Source organism: Schistocerca nitens, chromosome 4 (genome assembly GCF_023898315.1).
Source record: "Schistocerca nitens isolate TAMUIC-IGC-003100 chromosome 4, iqSchNite1.1, whole genome shotgun sequence".
In the NCBI taxonomy this organism is placed as follows: domain Eukaryota; kingdom Metazoa; phylum Arthropoda; class Insecta; order Orthoptera; family Acrididae; genus Schistocerca; species Schistocerca nitens.
In genome coordinates, this window is record NC_064617.1 from 990,875,922 (window position 1) to 990,898,086 (window position 22,165).

Consider the following 22,165-nt stretch of genomic DNA (forward strand, 5'->3'; position numbering starts at 1 on the left):
ATCTGCTGTGTAGACTGATTGCATTTTCCCAGTATTCTACCAACAGACTGAATACTACCACCTGCTTTACGCATGACCGGACTTATGTGACCATTCCATTTCATATCCCTACAAAGTGTTACACCCAGGTATTTATATGAGTTGGTCGATTCCAGCAGTGACTCATTGATATTATAGTCATAAAATTATGTTGAAGTGCAAAACATTTCATTTATGAACATTTAGAGCAATTTTCCAGTCTCTGTACCAAGTTGAAATCTTAATAAGAGCTGACTGAATATTTGCACAGCTTTTTTCAGATAGTACTTCATTATACATAACTGCAACATCTTCAAAAGGCCTGATTTCACTATTAATATTGTCTTCAATGTCATTAATATATCATATGAACAGAAAGGGTCTCAACACACTTCCCTGGAGCACACGCAAAGCTACTTCTGCATTCGACGATAACTCTCCATACCCCATATAATCCTACTTTTGACAATAAGAGTAGGTGCGGTACATAGTCAAATCCTTTTCGCAAATCAAGAAATACTGCATCTATGTGGTTTCCTTGATCCAAAGTTATCAGTGTGTCATGTGAGAGAAGTGCCATCTGGGTTTTTCATGGTCGATGTTTTCAAAATCCATGCTGGTTGGCATTGAGAAGGTCAGTCTGTTCAAAATACCTCATTATGTTTGGGCTCTGAATAAGATTCCACAACAAATCGATATCAAGGATGAAACTTCCTGGCAGATTAAAACTGTGTGCCCGACCGAGACTCAAACTCGGGACCTTTGCCTTTCGCGAGCAAGTGCTCTAACAACTGAGCTACCGAAGCACGACTCACGCCCGGTACTCACAGCTTCACTTCTGCCAGTACCTCATCTCCTACCTTCCAAACTTTACAGAAGCTGTGAGTACCGGGCGTGAGTCGTGCTTCGGTAGCTCAGTTGGTAGAGCACTTGCCCGCTAAAGGCAAAGGTCCCGAGTTCGAGTCTCGGTCGGGCACACAGTTTTATTCTGCCAGGAAGTTTCATATCAGCGCACACTCCGCTGCAGACTGAAAATCTCATTCTGGAATATCAAGAATATTGGACGGTAGTTTTCTTGACCACTTCTACCAGCCTTCTTGTAGATGGGTGTGACCTGTGTCTTTTTCCCTGAACTGGGCACGGTCTTTTGTTCGAGATATCTACGACATGTTACAGTCAGAAGAGGGGCTAACACAGCCGCAAGTTAAATGTAGATTTTGACATGCATTCCACCGAGGCCTGGAGCTTTGCTCAGTCGCTATGATTTCAGACGTTCCTCAACACCACTGACGCTAGTACTTATTTCACTCATCTTTTCAGTGGTATGAGGATTAAATTGGGCAGTTCTCCTGGGTTTCCTTTGTCGTCATTCCATTATACAGCTGACGTTTGTTCATCCTTGCAACTGCGAATACATTTCATGTATATTAGAGGGTAGTCGAACCCAGAAGTACGGTCAACATCAGAGACCGAATCCTGTGACTTCTCGATTCGGTCACTAACCATTTCGTAGAGTGACAGTTGAGAGTTGAGAGTTACGTGTTGGTCACCAAGCCAGTGCTAACATGGAGGGCCTCCACTTCTTTACGTTACGGCAGAAGGTGCGGAATGCTTGTGGTGCTGGAAGGCAAGTGGGCGTGGTCTCTGTGACACTGACGTCGACGAGCGGCGAGCTATCTGCGGCAGGGCGGCGAGTGGCGTAATTCAAGTTGCTCTGCGGGCAGCCGACAGCGCGGCCGAAACAACTTTTGTATTGGCCGGCTATAGATCTGCGCGGGGGTGGCAGAGTGGCGGTGTGGCAAGGGCACGCGCTTAGAATGCGCGACGGCGAGGCGGCTGGTGGGGGGTTGGCGTCGGCTGGGGGCGGCAGATTGCGGCGCCGGCTGCCAGCGTCGCCCCCGGGGGCGTCCGGGCCACCTCCCGGTCCCCGCTTTTATTGCAGCTTTCGACCCACGCGCAGTATTGGGTCTTCACATTCTGGGTGTTGTATTGTTCTCATCTTATTCATTTACTCACCATGTGGCGCAGTAGATCACACGAATTAACTGACTATAAATAGCCTTCAACACAAACATAAAATCCATACACATCGTAAAATGGATGTATATAAGTATGTATGTATATATGTTCCATATCTCCTACTAAACCACTGGACCTATTTCAACCAAACATATCACTTACCCTCTCGAGAGAATTGCTGTGGGGTAAGAACCACATACCTAGTGAAGGGGTGGGTTCGAGGGTGAAAAAGTAGTGTAACATGAATTCGCAAACTATGTAAATTAAGTATGTGATAATAAGAACAATTAGTGACTTGCAACAAACTTTACACATAAATTAAAAGTTTTCTCTTTTACACCCCCACAAAACGATGAAAGTAAAAAGCTTATCGCTTATTACATTTTGGCTGTTAATGCAGTACAACTGCCATATCAGGCATGACGTTGTAATTTATTACTTCTTTACTACTGGCTGTATTGACGCCACGTTTTTCGGTCAGCACGTCCATATATCACTGAATGTACCTGCAAAATTATATCATTGTACGACAAATTGTTCACGAGGTACGACATCATAAAAATTGAGCCACGTGAAAACGGAAGTATAGGACGAAATTCGCTTAAGATACAAGTGAAATATTTGTGACATATGTGTGTGAAAGATGTTAAATATACGTGAAATATTTGTCATATGCTCATACTCTACCGGATTCGCAGGTTAAGGGCCCCTCCTAAACCTCTGGATCGATTTCAGTCAAACTTGGTACACATATTACCATTTGAAAAGAAATACTGTGGGAATAAGAACCAGCAATCTCCTACTGGGATGGGGGGTTGTATAAGTACATGATGAAAGGCACCCAAGATGCCATATAATTAAGATTTATTTTAAAAAATTGAAGCACCGAGTAACCAGAGGGTTGGCAAAGACGTTAATTATGAATACGCGGTTAGGCGCAGACAAATGAACGGAAAAGCAGTCTCATTCTTACAGATTCTCTCGTATGTAGAAGGATGATGAAGATGTCCGACCTTAGATATGAAGTTTTGCGAGCTTTATGTATCACGTGTATGCAGGAATAATATTATATGAAAAAAATTAAGATATGCACAAACATTTTAACAACCCAATCAGATTCAATTATATCTATTTAATTCTTTTCATATTACAGGGTGATAAAGTGGAGACAGAAGGGCGAGGAAGAGATGCATAGACAGAGGGTGAAGGAGGAGATGGACAGAGAGTGCAGGAGCAGATGGACGCAGAGAGTCAGGAGGGGCAGATGGAAAGAAAAAGAGGGAGGGAGGGGAGAAATAACAAATGGCTAGAGAGAGGGGCGGGAGGAGGTCAAACTGTCTACATCCCTCTCTTGCTCACTCATGTTTATTTCGCTATCGAGTTAACTCACTGGAGCTGGCGTGTTTAGTGATGCTTTTTTTCTGATTCTTCCCTTAGTCATAGATCTGTTGTATGCCCTATCTGAATTCGTACCTTTTTTGTGTCATTTCAAAGTTTCGCAACCATGGTTGAAAGAATAATTCGTGTCTCTTATATGTCTGGGCATTATCTCAACCGTAATTGTCCGCCATCATGCTGGTGGGGATCCTGAAAGCCATTCATTTCCTATGCTTGTTATATTTTAGTTATGTGAATTATTGTGTTGTAAATAGTCTTCTCGGGTTTGCCGCCGGATCACATTGTGCAAATTCGACAATATTTCCTCGGACATCTTCAGGTGGTTCATTCTTGCTGGTGGCCAGGTACGACTGACGGTATCCGCACGTCGACGCCCCATTTCTAGAAAACTCTCGGCGAGGGGCTCAATCGGGCAGTGGGTTACCGTCTTACAAAATCCCGCCACTTCACATTCGGTGTAAGGATACACGAGATTTTTGGTTCGGTGTAGGCAGAGAGATCACTTACCGGAGCGATCATACGACTTTTTCTGAAGAGCAAAGGTTGGCAAAGGTCAGGTATTTTGAGTTAAGAAATTGGCGCGCTGTACGGGAAGTATAGGTCATGAAGAGGCAGAACAGCGTCTTCACGCTGGCCGAGGCAGGACCAAGCGAGTACGTGCTGCTCTGCTGTCATCGTTCATCAGGGTTGACAGTGTTTCTTAGGATGCGAATTTAGTTACGTACAGTTAACGATTCCGTAGTCTTCTCCGCTTTAAATTTGCTTGATCAGTTATTTTTCGTCGTTATGATTCCAAGTATAGACTAGTCGGTTTTTGTGATAGAACCCACGTGTGGCCAGATGATCGTTGTGATGGCTCAAAAAAAAAAATGGCTCTGAGCACTATGGGACTTAACATATGAGGTCATCAGTCCCCTAGAACTTAGAACTACTTAAACCTAACTAACCTAAGAACATCACACACATCCATGCCCGAGGCAGGATTCGAACCTGCGACGTAGCGGTCGTGCGGTTCCAGACTGAAGCGCCTAGAACCGCTCGTCCACTGCGGCCGGCCGATCCTTGAAACGTCTATTAGTTTTAAATGGGCTTTTGGAATGCTTCATACTCGATATATCCTTTGATTAATGTCTTTACATATCTGGTATTTCACGATCGATATTTCTTTCTTTGTTTCATTCAAACCAAGTTTTCTTGGTTTGATTCCACGTGACGTTAGCCGGAGTCTCATATGGATCAGGTCAGGTGAATCATCCCACTCTGTTCCTGCATCTATTTAAATATTATCTCATTATCCAGTAGTTTTCGTGCACAAATTTTTGAAAATAGATGTACGTTCTTTGTCATAGGTTACTCGTGGAGCGAGATTATATTTCAAGTCGCTTGCGATCCCATTAGACCCCTACCGTTTCTCTGCTTGTTTAAATTGAGTAAAACCCGTATCACAAAATTATTTCTAGGTATCGTTGCACATTATTTTAAATGTATTTTAAATTTCTTTTCTCAATCACCACACGTGATTCGAGGTGTATATGCCTGTTCTCTGACATAGGTGCCGAGTAGTTGCATTCGATACTTCTCCTAGTTTATTGCGATCGTGAGAGCACGAAAGTGAAGCGATTTTTCGTGGTGCTCCTTTTCTGTTGGCACCTACGTAGTTCATCTGAAGACTGTCTTCATCTCGCCACGCTCCCCACCCGTTCCCCCGATCCCCTGTAGAATATATAGAGGTGGACTCGTTATTCTGGTACGATAAGACCTCTAAACTTAATATGATTCTCATTAGTAACGTACCGGAGTAGACGCTCTTCTTAATCGTAAGCATATTTCCAAACCGACTGTACATTTATTATACTCTCCTTGGTATCATCAAGTTCGAAAGGGATGTTAAATATATTAATTTGATCTCCGACTTAAATTACACTGCACAGCGGATGTGTGCTGATTTGAAACGTCCTGGAAGCTGAAAACTGTGCACCGGGATTCGAAAGGTGGACTTTTCCCATTAGCAGGCAAGTGCTCTACCTACTCATCTATTTCAACACGATTGAGAACCTCCCCTGCCCATCACACAGCACAGCTTTACTTCGGCCAGTACCTCGTCTTCTATATTGCAAGCTTCACCTGAAGCGAAGGAAACTGCAGAGACATCACTTAGCTACAGCCTGATGGACAATATTCAGAATGAAATTTCACCCTGCGGTGGAGTGAACGCTGATTTGACACTTTCTCAGAGACTGAAGAAATGTTCTCGTTTAAGAGTTGCAAAATATGCCGCTATCAGAAAACGTGCATATAGCACAACAAATCTACCTGGTTGGTATCATGGAGGTGCTTCCTGCAGAAATCGACAAAATTTGCTGCTTCCAAACTAACCAGGACTGGTAGTCCGACATTCAAGCAACAGAGAAACCGAGAAAAAGAAACATAATTCATGGCTTAAGACATCAGCTGGGGCCCGGCCTTGCCGCAATAGATACACCGGTTGCCATCAGACCACCGAAGTTAAGTGCTGTTGGGCGTGGCCGGCACTTGGATGGGTGACCGTCCGGGCCGCCATGTGCTGTTGCTATTTCTCGGGGTGCACTCAGCCTCGTGATGCCAATTGAGGAGCTACTCGGCCGAACAGTGGCGGCTCCGGTAAAAGAAAACCATCGTAACCACCGGGAGAGCGGTGTGCTGACCACACACCCCTCCTATCCGCATCCTTAGCTGAAGATGAAACGGCTACCGAGTGGTCCCGATGGGCGACTTGTGGCCTGAAGACGGAGTGCTGAGACATCAGCTGCCCCACATCGGACAGAGAATTTTCTAACGATGGGTATGAAGTCATAATCGTGCGAGGAGCGAGCCCAACTGACCCGTAGCACCTAAGGATGCGCACCGCTCATGAATTATGTCAGACCTGACAGCTCAACCGCCGACAGAAATGACTCCGCTTACACGTCAGTTGCAAACCCACTTGTCGTCTAACCAGTATGCCATCATCTCTGTTAATACCAGTAGTTATTGCTTTGTTGTTCGTTCCAAAGAGTGAATCTATGGAGCTCTCCACTCTAGTCTGTGCTGTACATTCATGTAGACGGCTCTTCATGGCTTCGTTACCGCTGACACCTGCAACCACATGAATCTGCCTACTGTAGCCCAGCTGTAGTCTACCCCTATAATTTTATTCCATGCTCAACCCCCTGGCACGCCCCCGCCTCGGCACGTACCCCCACCACCACCCCACTGCCCCTCCCCCCCTCCCCCAATTGAGGGACCAGTATTGTTCCGCTTGAAAAATTATTTTATTATCATTTTTATCCTATTAACAAGCTATTGTTATCTCTCCCTGCTCACAAGGCCACATTCTGATATATGGGTATTATATTTTCTTTCATCAACTGCGGGATTCGCGCCAGTTAAACTATGAAAGACAATCTGGTGGCTCCTTGTGTCAGAAAAAAATTTGACTACGGAAGAAGGCTTAGAGGACTGACAAGGTGAAAGTGCCTACTCGCCGTCACTCATTTCCTCAAATTTCTGGTCTGTGTAGGACTTGACCACAAATGAAAGTGACAGAAATGGAGGGAAGGGGGGGGGGGGTTCCAGATGGCCAAGCATTTAGAAAATGGAGCGCACATTTCAGGCAGCCATGATTCGAGGGTCGTGGAGTCGAGTCCCTATGCATAAATATTTTTATTTTCAGTTTTTACGTTACTTACACTGCAAATAAACTGAAATAATGCTCAGTAAATTGTATTTGTTAATATCTCCATAAAAGAAATGAAAAGGAAAAGCTTTGGGAATGTAAATAATTTCCAAGAATGGATTTTTCACGAGGACTCTGCAAATAATTTTCCAAAAAGGGCTAGTAATTAAAGAGACAGGATTTCGTAGTCCCTTAGCTTCATTTTGACCTTCGAGCAGCCCTCCACAGCCGCACGCAAATGATGGTTTTCCCTGTTCTGACGATGAATAGCACCCCAGCACTTGCGAATGGTTAAAATGGCTCTGAGCACTATGGGACTTCATTTCTGAGGTTATCAGTCCCCTAGAACTGAGAACTACTTAAACCTATCTAACCTAAGGACGTCACACACATCCATGCCCGAGGCAGGATTCGAACAAACGACCGTAGAGGTCGCGCGGTTCCAGACTGAAGCGCCTAGAAACGCTCGGCCACCACGACAGCCACATGTGAATCATCAACTTCAACATAGTGAAGTAATCTAATTTAATACACGAAGTTCTCTTCTACGCCCTTCCTGAAAATTTATTTGCAAATCAAAATTTTTTTGTCTTTATTTCTCATGCCATTAACGAAACTTTTAGTAAATACAGTATATGGAGACTTATTTCGGTTTATTAGCATTATAGATACCGTAAAAATTGAAAATAAAAAAAGAATTTCCGCATAGCGACTCGACCCCAAGACCTTTTGTTTATCAGGCTGAAGTCTTGCACTATGCTAATATCAGTGACTCATGCGTCATCGAACCCATGCTAAATACACTATTTTTTTAAACGCTTGGTATCTGCAAACGTCTTTAAGTTGTACAATGGTTGTTATACTATTTTTCTTTTTTGGTCATCAGGCTTATTGGTTTAATGTGGCCCGCCACCAATTCCTCTCCTGTGCCAACCTTTTCATCTCAGAGCAGCACTTGCAACCTACATAACCAATTATTTGCTGGATGTATTCCAATGTCTGTCTTTCTCCACAATTCTTACCCTCTAAAGCTCCTTCTAGTACTATGTAAATTATTCTGTTTTGTCTTAACAAATGTCCTATCCTCCTGGCCCTTCTTGTTGTAAGTGTTTTCCTTGCATCCCTTTCCTGACCGATTCTGCGGAGAACCACCTCATTCCTCACAGTATCAGTCCAAATAATTTTCGAGATTCTTCTGTAGCAGCACATCTCAATTGCTTCGATTTTCTTCTGTTCCGATTTTGTCACAGTCTATGTTTGACTCCCTTGCAATACTGTGCTGCAAACGTACATTGTCAGAAATATCTTCCTTTAATGAAGCCCTATGTTTTGTATTAGGAGATTTCTCTTCGCCAGGAATACCACTTTTTATGTACTAACTGAGTGTAAAATGTAGTAATATGACATGAAATTACGATTATGAAGTTCATTAACTGTAATGTTCCTGCAAACATAAATTCAGGTTATGAATTACGGAAAATTTAATCTCGGAAGTCCACAGATATTTTTTATATTCATCAAATTCATTAACCGAAAGATAAAAGAATCAGGCCGTTTGACAAGTTGGCGGTAAAAGGAATATGCAACTGGAGAAAAAAGATAGTTTCACTGGAAACGCGTTCTATTCGTGTAGCTGGATAAAGGAGCTCACGAGAAAAGTAAATACAGCGGAACTTCACTAACTTTTTTTACTGTAGCATTACACACATGAAACTCCGGCGGGAGCCGAGGATCAAATATAAAACTGCAGACTATTGTCTCACAGAGTTACTAAATTTTTTACGGCCAGTGAACAACAGTAAACTACAATTTCCGTAATCCTATATCGTTGCTGACGTATGCACGTCTTCAAAAAGGGACTCGTCTGCTAGTTCTTCCACTTCGCTCCGTTACGGAACTCGCGATTTCCCGATGCCGCAGCATGTGTCGTATCAAGCGATCACTTGTTTTAGTCAAGATGTGTCATGATCTTTTCCACCCAACTCTATACAGTATTTCATTAGATTCACAGATCTACCCATTCTGTCTTCAGCATTATTATGCAGTACCACGTTTCAGAAGTTGATTTCTTTTCTTGTTTGGAGCGTTCATTGTCAACGTTTCAGTTGTTGATAATGCTATTCTCCAGAGAAATTCCTACAAAAAAGACTTCTTGCTACTTAAATTTGTATTCGATGTTAGCATGTTACTTTTGGTCCAGGAAAGTTTTTCGCGCTGTTACAAGTGACCGTTTCATATTCTCTCTACTTCTGCCATCATCACTTACTTTGTTACTCAAAATTAAGAAAAAAACACTTGTAGTTTTTGTTGTGACTGGGTGAAACCGCTTCCGTCCGGACACAAAAAAATGGCTCTGAGCACTATTGGACTCAACTGCTGAGGTCATTAGTCCCCTAGAACACAACTATGGGTTATTGGATTACTGTGGGTGAGTGCTCATCAAAGGAGAACACAATAAATGTCAGTTTTCTTCGGCCGGCCGGAGTGGCCGAGCGGTTCTAGGCGCTGCAGTCTGGAACCGCGTGACCGCTACGGTTGCAGGTTGGAATACTGCCTCGGGCATGGATGTGTGTAATGTCCTTAGGTTAGTTAGGTTTAACTAGTTCTAAGTTCTAGGGGAGTGATGACCTCAGAAGTTAAGTACCATAGTGCTGAGAGCCATTTGAACCAGTTCACTTTATTACATAAATGAATGAAAGATTTACTTAACTATGACACAATTCTTTGCCGAAACATGTCTAGTACTTTTTGTTGTGACTGGACGAAACTATTTTTATTTGGAGGTGAAGTGTCTGTTCCTTCGAAAGTACATACACAACGCAGATCCAGCAGCTCTGAAGAACTGTATGTAAATGGAAGGTGGATCACTGCTATCGCCTGCAGCGGGACATTTTTGCGGAATTATAGGCGGCGAGCAAAAATGTGTACCGGATCGGGATTTGAACCAGGGATTTCGTGCTTACCAGGCAGATGCGGTAACCACTTCGCCATGCGTGACATATCCGACATTCTGCGATAAGCTCTAAGTGGCTAACTGGAGTATAATGGCAGAGACTTGGGGTAGGTGGCGCTCGATGGAAGTGTGGGCCAGCCGTGAGCCGCAGCGAGAGAGTCAGTGCAGTTGCGATAAACGCTGTGTCCCGGAGGTTGTGTTGCGAACAAAGGCTACAGAAATGGCATACTTAGTTTGCCGTCCAGAAGAAGCGCGTTTCCACATCATCGAAGATCCTCTGTAGAAGTTGTAGATAACCGTTCACGTCCAGTGTTTTATCCCTCTTAACCTCAGCACTTCCCCACCAGCCGAAACAACATAAAGTAATGGAAAACTAGCTATATTTATGATACTACATTAACGATACTGGAAAAATTAGGCCGACTCTGCGGCCTTCATTTGTTGCAGGTGTGGAAGAACTAATTCTTACACTGCTCGCTTCGTTGTCTATCAAGAGTCGCTACACGAATTAAATGTTAAAGTGGAAAGCTCGCTCACTGTGGAAAATTAGCATTCAGCGCGGAAGCTACTAATGCAGTAGAAATGAGCGCAAATGCTTTCGGACGTGATATATACCCGTTATCAGTGCACCGTGCCTACGAATAAAATATAGCTCATGAACATATGCGTGATTTGATCAGCCTTATCGAGTACCGGAAAATAATGCCATGTGGCTAAGGCTTCCCGTAGGGTAGACCGTTCGCCTGGTGCAGGTCTTTCGAGTTGACGCCATTTCGGCGACTTGCCTGTCAATGGAGATGAAATGACGATGATACGGACAACACTACAACCAGTACCTGAGCAGAGAAAATCTCCGACCCAGCCAGGAATCGAGCCCGGGCCGTTAGGTGTGACGTTTCGTCGCACTGACCACTCAGGTACCAGGGGCAGAACAGTAAAATAATAGTTGGCGGCCACAACGCGCATTACTGCTCATGTACTCATAGAATAGAAAGAGCTCTCGCAGACTCAGTAGAGAAGGCCAGTTTACAATATTGAAAGGTGAAACACGTACAGGGGGAGCTCCCCATCGGACCCCCTTCGGATTTGATAAGAGGACTCAGTGGATAGCCCGTTAGAAACTGAACACGGATCAAGCCTGAAAATATGAAGAAAATGTACTGAACTATGAGAAAAGGAGCAAAATACGAACAGTGAAGGTCCAAGCTCAATATGGGTAACATCGAGATGGGTAAATACTGTATGAGGAATGTGTAAAGACTTTTCAATGTGTGCACGCCCATTTGTTGGCATGGTTGTTTCCAATATGCTTCAGAAGTTTCGCTGGGAAGCCCTGATATGTTCTCCATGCATTCCCGATCTCTCCTCATACGATTCCCGTAACTTTGGTGCCCTGAAGAAAGATATTCGTGACCGACGGTTTGCGTCGAACGAAGAGAATCACTCCTGGACACAATCGTGGTTCCCTAGGCTACAGAAAAACTTTCCATTGTGAGTGTGACGCTCTTGTCTCACAGTGGGATAAATCTATTAACTGATATGGCAATTACTTTTGAAATACACTGCTGGCCACCGTAAATGCAACACCCTGAAGGAAGCATTCGAATCAAGTGAAATTTACACCATGAGTTTGCAGCGATGAGATATGCAACTGATTAGAATTTCAGCGCAGACGCACATCACGCGCGTCTGTGGCGCCACCTCATAGCGCCATTTAAGGCTTGGCGATTTTGACGAGTGTACGTTCGGCATGTGTGTTTACCTTGTGGTTGTTTCACAAGACGATCAGTTATGCCTCGTAGACAACAGCGAACGTCTTTTGATCAAGTATCCGAGTTCGAGAGAGGAAGGATAGTGGCTTACCGAGATTGTGGATTATCATACAGAGAAATCGCTAGTCGTGTTGGACGGAACCAAACAACTGTAATGCGAATATGTGACCGTTGGATGCAGGAGGGTGCGACGGACCGACGTGGTCGATCGCATTCACCTCGGTGCACCACTGCACGTGCTGATAGGCAAATTGTGCGCATGGCAGTGACGGATCGCTCAGTGACATCCCGAACCATAGCACAGTACATTGCGTCTGTAACGCATCATCCAGTGTCTGCGCGTACCATTCGACGCCGTTTACAACAGAGTGGTCTGTCCGCAAGACATCCATTGCTTCGTCTACCATTGACGCAGAACCACAGACGTCTCCGTCGCCAATAGTGTGATGACAGACGGATGTGGACGGCAGAATGGAATGACGTTGTCTTTACTGACGAGGCACGCTTCTGTCTGCAGCACCACGATGGTCGGATTCCAGTGTGGAGACACCGTGGAGAGAGGATGCTGGACAGCTGCATTATGCACCGCCACACTGGTCTTGCACCGGGTATTATGGTATGGGGCGGTATTGGATATTACTCTCGCACGCCTCTAGTACGCATTGCCGGTACTTTAAATAGCCGGCGCTACATATCCGAGGTGCTGGAGCCAGTTGTCCTTCCTTACTTTCAGGGCTCGGCCACAGCCATATTTCAACAGGATAATGCGCGACCACACGTGGCACGCATTTTCCAAAGGTTCTTCGCCAATAACCAGATTGAATTGCTTCCCTGCCCGGCTCGCTCTCCGGATCTTTCGCCGATAGAAAACATGTGGTCTATGGTTGCTCAACGAGTGACCCAGATTACATCGCCAGTTGCCACACCAGATGATCTTTGGCAACGTGTGGAAGCTGCTTGGGCTGCTGTACCCCAGGAACACATCCAACGTCCCTTTGACTCAATGCCGAGACGTGTCGCAGCGGTGATCTCCAACAATGGCGGCTACTCTGGCTACTGATTCTGGCAGGAACCACATGTCACAGACGTCTGTAAACGTAATCGTTTGATACTGAGTCAACATGTTATCTACAAAATAAATTTTGTTGTGCTACCTCTTGTCTTTCTTGGTGTTGCATTTACGGTGGCCAGCAGTGTAATAAACATTTGTCTTACTTCTTTCATTTGACTGCTCTCTATGTTTAAAAACAAACAGTGTTAAATGAAGACTGCTGAGCAACTAAACAACTACGCCCATCGCACTGTCAGTTTTCCACACTTCAAGCGACACGCAGCCCTCACCGCTCTCCTTCACTACCCACGCCCCATTCGAAGAGCGCACACTTTAGGTGTTTGGAGTATTGAAGTGGGACACCACTGCTGTAGAAAGATGTCAAGCCCTGAAGGTTTATTAGCGACATCCTACAGTTGAACGTTACGTGTGATTTGTTCGAGTAGAGGTAGCAGTGAAGCTTTTGTTCATGTAAAAGAAAACGACCAACTGAAGAACGTTATGCATGAGTCTCACCAAAGCTACTAACTACAGTTACCTCAACATGGAACAATATATGGCATCCAATTAAAATATTCCTGACGTACAAAAGACGTCAGCGCAGTAACTACAGAGACAGCTTCAGCTAACAACCGTAAACAACATATGTTCATTCGATCGGTCACTTGGGACCATCGCTATTTAGCAATGTATGTGTGGCCGTTGTGTGTCACCTTTGTTGGGTAACAAACCGCAAACTAACAAAATCTCAGAATCGAGTGGTGAATAAGTTCTCCAGAATATTCTCAAGATGAGAAAAGCTTGAGCGCACTTTGTGCCGCACGCCTTGAGTCCGGTACAAAAACAATTTGTGGACGCCTGCCGAGAATTGACTGAAATGCAAAACGCGGTCAATTCTTTCCGGGAAGTAACATCACGGTGGCTAGTTTTGGTGTTATCAATACGATCCTGGGACACACCGACCAAGTGCACAAATTCGCATGAATCGTCAACACTTTGATCATAATCGACATGCAGTTCAAGGTGTCCAATGAGAACAATATCTCAAAGAAGGACTTTTCTCACAGTTCCACACGGTTTTAGGAAGAACCTGTGCGTTTTGTCAAGTGTGGGGGAGGGAGAGGGGTGCGTATGGAGAACATTTGAAGCTTTGAAAACACCATCTTAACTTTCCTCTATTTTTTATTTACACAGTCCCGAATCTTTTTAGATTGGCGAGGAAACAGAACGCAACGAACATACAAGAGTTCGACATTATCGCCGTTACTATTTAATACTAAGTACCTGTATTCCAATCTGAAGAACAATGTAGAGATCACGAGGTCATACATCACGCAGAAGACTTACGAGACTATACTGCTAACGGAAGGTTAATGGGATGACAACTTTAGACGGTTCTGACCCAGAGGAAGTGAAAAGCCAGTTTATGAGTAAAATTTCGTGGGAGTAGTAGTTAAATTGCGGAAATTAATTTTTTATTACTCACATCAAAAAAAGTTTTCCATCACCCCCGTTCCCAGAACTCCTGAAGAGAGACGTTGACTGTGGATATTGTATTACAGACACAGTGCCTTTGACTGTTCAGTGATGTCACTAAGTCCGCCCAAAGATGTAAACAACCATGCATGAGCAGTATCTATTAGACCGAGGGGGTCCGACAGCCGATGAGTTTCAGACATTCAACCAGGAAGGAGGTACACGGCTCGTGTTGTCTGTAGTTCAACCATGCCTAGAAAGTCAATACCGCAGTTCGATGGCGTCAGCTTTGTTACTTTGTGCCAGAAAGGGCTGTCAACAAGGGAAGCGTCCAGGCGTCTCGGAGTGAACCAAAGCGACTTTGTTCGGACACGGAGGAGATATAAAGAGACAGGAACTGTCGATGATATGCCTCGCTCAGGCCACCCAAGGGATGACCGCAACCCACAGATTATGGCTTGGAGGAACCCTGACAGCAACACCACCATGTTGAATAATGCTTTTCGTGCAGCCACAGGACGTCGTGTTACGACTCAAACTTTTCGCAATAGGGTGGAAGATGCGCAACTTCACTCCCGACGTCCATGACGAGGTCCATCTTTGCAACCACGACACCATGCAGCGCGGTACAGATGGGACCAACAACATGCCGAATGGACCGCTCAGGATTGGCATCACGTTCTCTTCACCGATGAGTGTCGAAACTGCCTTCAACCATACAATCGTCGGAGATGTGTTTGGAGGCAGCCCGGTCAGGCTGAACGCCTTAGACACACTGTCCAGCGAGTGCAGAAAGGTGGAGGTTCCCTGCTGTTTTGGGGTTGCATTATGCGGGGCCGACGTACGCCGCTGGTGGTCATGGAAGACGCCGTAATGGCTGTACGATACGTGAATGCCATCCTCCGACCGATAGTGCAGCCATATCCGCAGTATATTGGCGAGGCATTCGTATTCATGGACGACAATTATCTGCATCACGTGAGCATCCACCAACCACTCTCCAGGACTTGCGAGCAGCTTTGCAGTAAGAATGGGCGTCATTGCCTCCACGTGAGACTGATGACATCATTTACAGCATGCTCGTCTTTGCCAGACCTTTATTACTGCCAGAGGTGGCCCCACCCCATATTGATCACATTAACCAGTTGTCGAAATGTGCGTGAAAATCCATTAAGTTGGGAAAAACGAAGAAAAATTTTGGTTACCAGTGTGCATAGAGCAGTTACTTACGGTCTACATGTTTTACACTGCCTGTGCTTTACTATCACCTCTTTGTACTGTTTTGTGGCAAAATAAACACAACCTTGCAAAATCTGCGTTTGTTGCTTTAATTTTGGTCACCAATGTAGTATAAGACTGCTCTGCGTTTGAAACACGTCCACCAGGGAGCTATAACAATGTGAATGCTATACAGCACCTCACAGAACAGAATCACAAGTCAACACTGAGAGTAATCAAGTAAAGGCTCCTCCTAATGTTGCGAGGAAATTACTGCAAAAAGGCTCGAAAGAAAATCCTGCTGAATCACCAAAACACACGACAAACATCTCACTATTCACATTAATAATTAATATTCTAGGGCTGCATCTTGACAAGTGATTATCACAACAGTGCCACATCACCAAGGCCCCTCATGGTTCTGTGATTACAACACATATAGCCTCTAACCATACCATCCGAATGACTGAGTGAGAGCTGTTAGAACCACACTGAAATTTCCTTAATCCCCGCCGCAAGTAGCGGCAATCCCACTCACTCTCAATGTCATAACATTATGATAACATCTCTGAAGTAAAAAAAAAAAGATCATGTGAGCACACACACACACACACACACACACACACACACACACACACACACACACAGACTCAGACACATACACACAGTGTTGATATTACAGAGTTTCAGGAACGATGGAGAAGGGAAAATGTATCAAATCAGTCACTCGTTGACCACGATGGCACCGAAACAGAGGACGACCGAAGAAAGGCAGAAATACTGAATTCAGTGTTCCGAAACTGTTTCACTGCGGAAAATCGTAACACGGTCCCTGACTTCAGCCGTCGCACGGACGCCAAAATGGAAAATATTGAAATAAACGATATCGGAATTGAAAAACAACTGCTATCACTTAGTAGCGGAAAAGCATCCGGACCAGACGAGATACCCTTAAGATTCTACAGTGATTATGCTAAAGAACTTGCCCCCTTTCTATCAGCAATTTATCGTAGATCTCTGGAAGAACGTAAAGTACCTAGCGACTGGAAAAAAGCACAGGTCGTTCCCATTTTCAAGAAGGGTCATAAATCAGATGCGAATAATTATAGGCCTATTTCACTTACGTCAATCTGTTGTAGAATAATGGAACATGTTTTGTGTTCTCGTATTATGACGTTCTTAGATAATACAAATCTCCTTCATCATAACCAACATGGATTCCGCAAACAGAGATCATGTGAAACCCAGCTCGCCCTATTTGCCCAAGAAATTCACAGTGCCGTAGACACTGGCGAGCAGATTGATGCCGTATTCCTGGACTTCAGGAAGGCATTTGATACGGTTCCGCACTTACGTTTAGTGAAAAAAATACGTGCTTACGGAATATCGGACCAGGTTTGTGATTGGATTCAGGATTTCCTAGAAGAAAGAACACAACATGTCATTCTTAACGGTTCAAAATCTGCAGATGTAGAGGTAATTTCGGGAGTACCGCAAGGAAGCGTGATAGGACCTTTATTGTTTACAATATACATAAATGACTTAGTTGACAACATCGGTAGCTCCGTGAGGCTATTTGCAGATGACACGGTTGTCTACAAGAAAGTAGCAACATCAGATGACTCGTACGTACTCCAGGAAGACCTGCAGAGGATTAATGAATGGTGCGACAGCTGGCAGCTTTCCCTAAACGTAGATAAATGTAATATAATGCGCATACATAGGGGCAGAAATCCATTCCAGTACGATTATGCCATAGGTGGTAAATCATTGGAAGCGGTAACGACCGTAAAATACTTAGGAGTTACTATCCGGAGCGATCTGAAGTGGAATGATCACATAAAACAAATAGTGGGAAAAGCAGGCGCCAGGTTGAGATTCATAGGAAGAATTCTAAGAAAATGTGACTCATCGACGAAAGAAGTAGCTTACAAAACGCTTGTTCGTCCGATTCTTGAGTATTGCTCATCAGTATGGGACCCTTACCAGGTTGGATTAATAGAAGAGATAGACATGATCCAGCGAAAAGCAGCGCGATTCGTCATGGGGACATTTAGTCAGCGCGAGAGCGTTACGGAGATGCTGAACAAGCTCCAGTGGCGGACACTTCAAGAAAGGCGTTACGCAATACGGAGAGGTTTATTATCGAAATTACGAGAGAGCACATTCCGGGAAGAGATGGGCAACATATTACTACCGCCCACATATATCTCGCGTAATGATCACAACGAAAAGATCCGAGAAATTAGAGCAAATACGGAGACTTACAAGCAGTCGTTCTTCCCACGCACAATTCGTGAATGGAACAGGGAAGGGGGGATCAGATAGTGGTACAATAAGTACCCTCCGCCACACACCGTAAGGTGGCTCGCGGAGTATAGATGTAGATGTAGATGTAGATTGGCGTAAGGGACACTGGCCCGAAAACGGACGAGTCGAATGTTATAAGCGAAAATCTGTCTGATAGGTGTGACAGTGGAATATAATTGTGGGCACAGCTGTTGCTAAACAGCTTTCAGAGGTGCTAGTGTGGGCAAAAATAACAAAAAGATGCTTAGCAAGCATGGGCTCTGAAATGCATACCTTAAGATCAATGAGCACTTGTTTACTTTCACCACTGTGAAACACATCTCTTCTGCTGGACATCAGGGGATCATCCTGTATATAAGTACATACGTAGACAGATAGAAAGATGGGGGGGGGGGGACGAACAGATGTTACTTCATAAGGTTGGTAAGACTTGCAAAACCGAATTACAAAACAGACCCCAAGTGAACAAGTAGTTACGACAGAAATCACCCACAGGTCTCGTAAGAAAAATCTGCAGTTAGAGCAAGATGATTAAAGGTGTTCCACAGAAGTTAGCTTACAAAATATAAAAACTACAAAACAAAAGACATAGCATCAAACTGTGTCTACTGTTAATCGTCAAATGTCAGTGAGACCTCTAACCTATTAGCACACTCTCTGGTGCGAAAGTTGTTACCGTTCGAAAGCTAGAGCGACACTAGCGCTCCAAGCGGTCAGAGAGCAGACGGCCACGTGTGCCGTAAGGGTAATGTTTGGTTTTAATTACTTTCTAATTAGTTAAGGAAATAGTTGTTAAATTTTTGCATTTCACGCGTTAGTAAATTACCAAGATACATGAATTGTCGTGAAATACATGTACAGACAGCGGTATCGCAGTGATCCAATAACAGACTACTACTAATTCATGAAGAAATACTTTTGAATATGCGTAGATTTGCAGCTTATTCTGCTGAAAGGAAGAGAATATAGACACATATTTCACGCATGAAAAGCATACGTTTCCCTTATTGTCTGTCTGTAATTATTATAGGCCCTTTCCTTGACACTTAAACTATTTTATGGAGTCTAATGATTGGCCCCTTCTTACACTTCTTTCTACTTTGTAACAGACGAATATTTTTGTAAATATAATTAGTTTTGCTTCAAAAGAGAGTGTGTTTAAGATTCTTGTCGTCTGTGGCTCAGATTTACGAACAATTCTTCTATTAGTTTCCTCTGTGTTGGAAAACAGTTGTATTGCATTTGACGGTTTATTACTACGTCTGTGCGATTTTTCCGTTATGCTACATCTATTGTAGGATATTTAGAACGTTAAATAATGTAGTTATTATATTCCATACACGTTTCTTACATTCCACTTCACTGATTCAGTTGGAAGTGTAGCGAACAATACTATGCTTTGCTGGGAAGATACACGACGTCTTTCTGCAAAAGGTCATGGCTCCTAGTGTCTGCTAGCAAGTTTTTATTATTAGAGGAAAACAACATCACTCAGTATATATCAGTACGTTACAAGAGATTCAATAGTAGTCTGTCCTGTACTGTACCGTTTCGTACCTCCCAGAGCGTGTGTTGCAAATGGATAAAAGCGTTAGTATTCGCAATCATTCGATATCGATTTCAGTAGTGTCGCTTGCTGACCGCATGGAGCGCTACTATCGCTGTGAGTAACAAAAACGAGACGGAGTGGTGGGTAACAAAAACGAGACGAATTGTCGCAACTATTTGGTTAGACTGATGTGAGGATGCGAAGATTTCGGCAGAAAAAAAAAACTCTAAGCAATAATTTATCAATATAAAATTATGGCGACAACTGTTTCCCAATGTGTAATTATTCGATATAGAAACAAAACTGTGTTCTTCAAGGTCAGATCCACTGAGACACCTTAACGTAAAAGGTGAAACGCTTCTTCAACGTTGATAAATACAAACTGCAACAGCAAAAAGACGTTTGAATTTGAGAAATGAATATTTATATACTTGCAGTAGATAATGACCACACCGTCTAACTTGTAAATACTCGTTGTTTGCTTAGTTGTTTTAGGAAGGCAGTGGGTAATTATCACGCTTGGCCGTTGGCGCGCCGGTAACTTTGCTCTCTGTACAATTACTGGGAGTGGTATTCAGAGCTGGTCCGTGTCGGGCCAGCGCTCTGGCAAAGCGACGCCGGCTCGAGAACTTGTCTGCCTCGGCGCCGAACTCTGCGGACAGGAGAAGGGAACCGTGGTGGGCGACTTACCGATGACGTCATGCAGCGACGCGCTGTCGGAGCAGCTGAGGAAGTTGTTGAAGAAGCTCACCATCACGATGCCGCCGTTGATGGCCTGGAACAGATTGCGGACAAGCCGTCTGGCTCACAACTCTCACATCGCCAGCGCGAGCTTCTACTACCGCGGTAGTAATAAGGCCTCGAAGTTACTTTTTCTTTAAAACTTATTTCCTTGATGATACATCTAAAACGAAATGGATACGTGAGTTGCAAAGATTATTTCGTGAGTAAGTTTGGTAAGCAATTAATTCCAAAGACACTCACCTCCATGCTAACAGTATGCGTATGTGGCTAAAGAAAATGTGAAGGCAAAATGTATATATTTTAATTCTTATCTGTTATGCAAGCATGCATCAACTTTCAGCACAATCTCCTCCACACTGACTGTAGATTCACATACTTGTATGACGTGTCTGAATACCCGCTACACAGAGGTTGTTTCGGAATCTGCTCGAGCTGTATCACAGCAGAACTTTTCCCAGCCATTGCTGCTTTGCGTGGTCTATGAATGCAGTGGAAGAATGTAATTTAAGGCTGACGAGTAGGAAGAACAAAGCTGTAATGCTTGGCTGCAGTACCACTAGTGTCCTGCTGGACACAGTCAAGTCGTTTCAATACGTGGGTGTGACGTCGCAGTGAGATATTAAACGGAACGGGCATGTGAGAACTGTGATAGCAAAGGCGAATGGCCGACTTAAGTTTATTTGGACAGATTTAGGAAAGAGTGGTTCACCTGTAAAGGAGACCGCATGTAGGGCGCTGGAGCCACCTATTCTTGAGTAATGCTCGTGTCTTTGGGACACGCACCGGGTCGGATTGAAGGAAGACATCGAATGAATAAAGAGACGGGCTGCTAGATTTGTCACCGGTAGGTTCCAAGAACACGTAAGTGTTACGGTGATGCTTCGGGAACTCAAATGGGAATCCCTGGAGGGAAGGCGACGTTCTTTTCCAGAAACACTACTGAGAAATGATTCTTCAGTTTCTCTCGACGTATTTGTTGCTCGAACAGTCCACGGGTATACTGCCGGTTCATAGCGTCCAAGGCACACAATATTTCGGCGATCAGACCTGTCGCCATCGCCAGGTGCGCTGATGACGGCGACATGTCTGATCGCCGAAATATTGTGTGCCTTGGACGCTATGAACCGGCAGTATACCCGTGGACTGTTCGAGCACCATTGAGAAAAATTATAGAACTGGCACTTGAAGCTGATCGCCGAATGGTTCTACTCTAGTCAATATACACTGCACGTAAGGACCACGAAGATAAGATAGGAGAAATTAGGACTCATAAGGAGGATGTTGACTGGAATACCCTCTTTCAAATTCTGAAGGTGGCAGGGGTAAAATACAAGGAGCGAAAGGCTATTTACAATTTGTACAGAAACCAGATGGCAGTTATAAGAGTCGAGGGGCATGAAAGGGAAGCAGTGGTTGGGAAAGGAGTGAGACAGGGTTGTAGCCTCTCCCCGATGTTATTCAATCTGTATATTGAGCAAGCAGTAAAGGAAACAAAAGAAAAATTCGGAGTAGGTATTAAAATTCATGGAGAAGAAGTAAAAACTTTGAGGTTCGCCGATGACATTGTAATTCTGTCAGAGACAGCAAAGGACTTGGAAGAGCAGTTGAACGGAATGGACAGTGTCTTGAAAGGAGGATATAAGATGAACATCAACAAAAGCAAAACAAGGATAATGGAATGTGGTCGAATTAAGTCGGGTGATGCTGAGGGAATTAGATTAGGAAATGAGACACTTAAAGTAGTAAAGGAGTTTTGCTATTTAGGGAGTAAAATAACCGATGATGGTCGAAGTAGAGAGGATATAAAATGTAGACTGGCAATGGCAAGGAAAGCGTTTCTCAAGAAGAGAAATTTGTTAACATCGAGTATAGATTTAGGTGTCAGGAAGTCGTTTTTGAAAGCATTTGTATGGAGTGTAGCCATGTATGGAAGTGAGACATGGACGATAACTAGTTTGGACAA

General features: G+C 44.0%; 1 protein-coding gene across 1 annotated transcript in view; it reads right to left on the reverse strand.

Annotated features, from left to right (window-relative positions):
* LOC126252741 (dipeptidase 1-like) overlaps positions 1-22,165 on the reverse strand; it is a 1,484,085-nt gene that overhangs the window by 145,659 nt on the left and 1,316,261 nt on the right. The window contains exon 11 of the mRNA XM_049953644.1: positions 20,149-20,233. Within this exon, the coding sequence (XP_049809601.1) occupies positions 20,149-20,233 (85 nt within the window). The remainder of the gene's footprint in view (positions 1-20,148; positions 20,234-22,165) is intronic.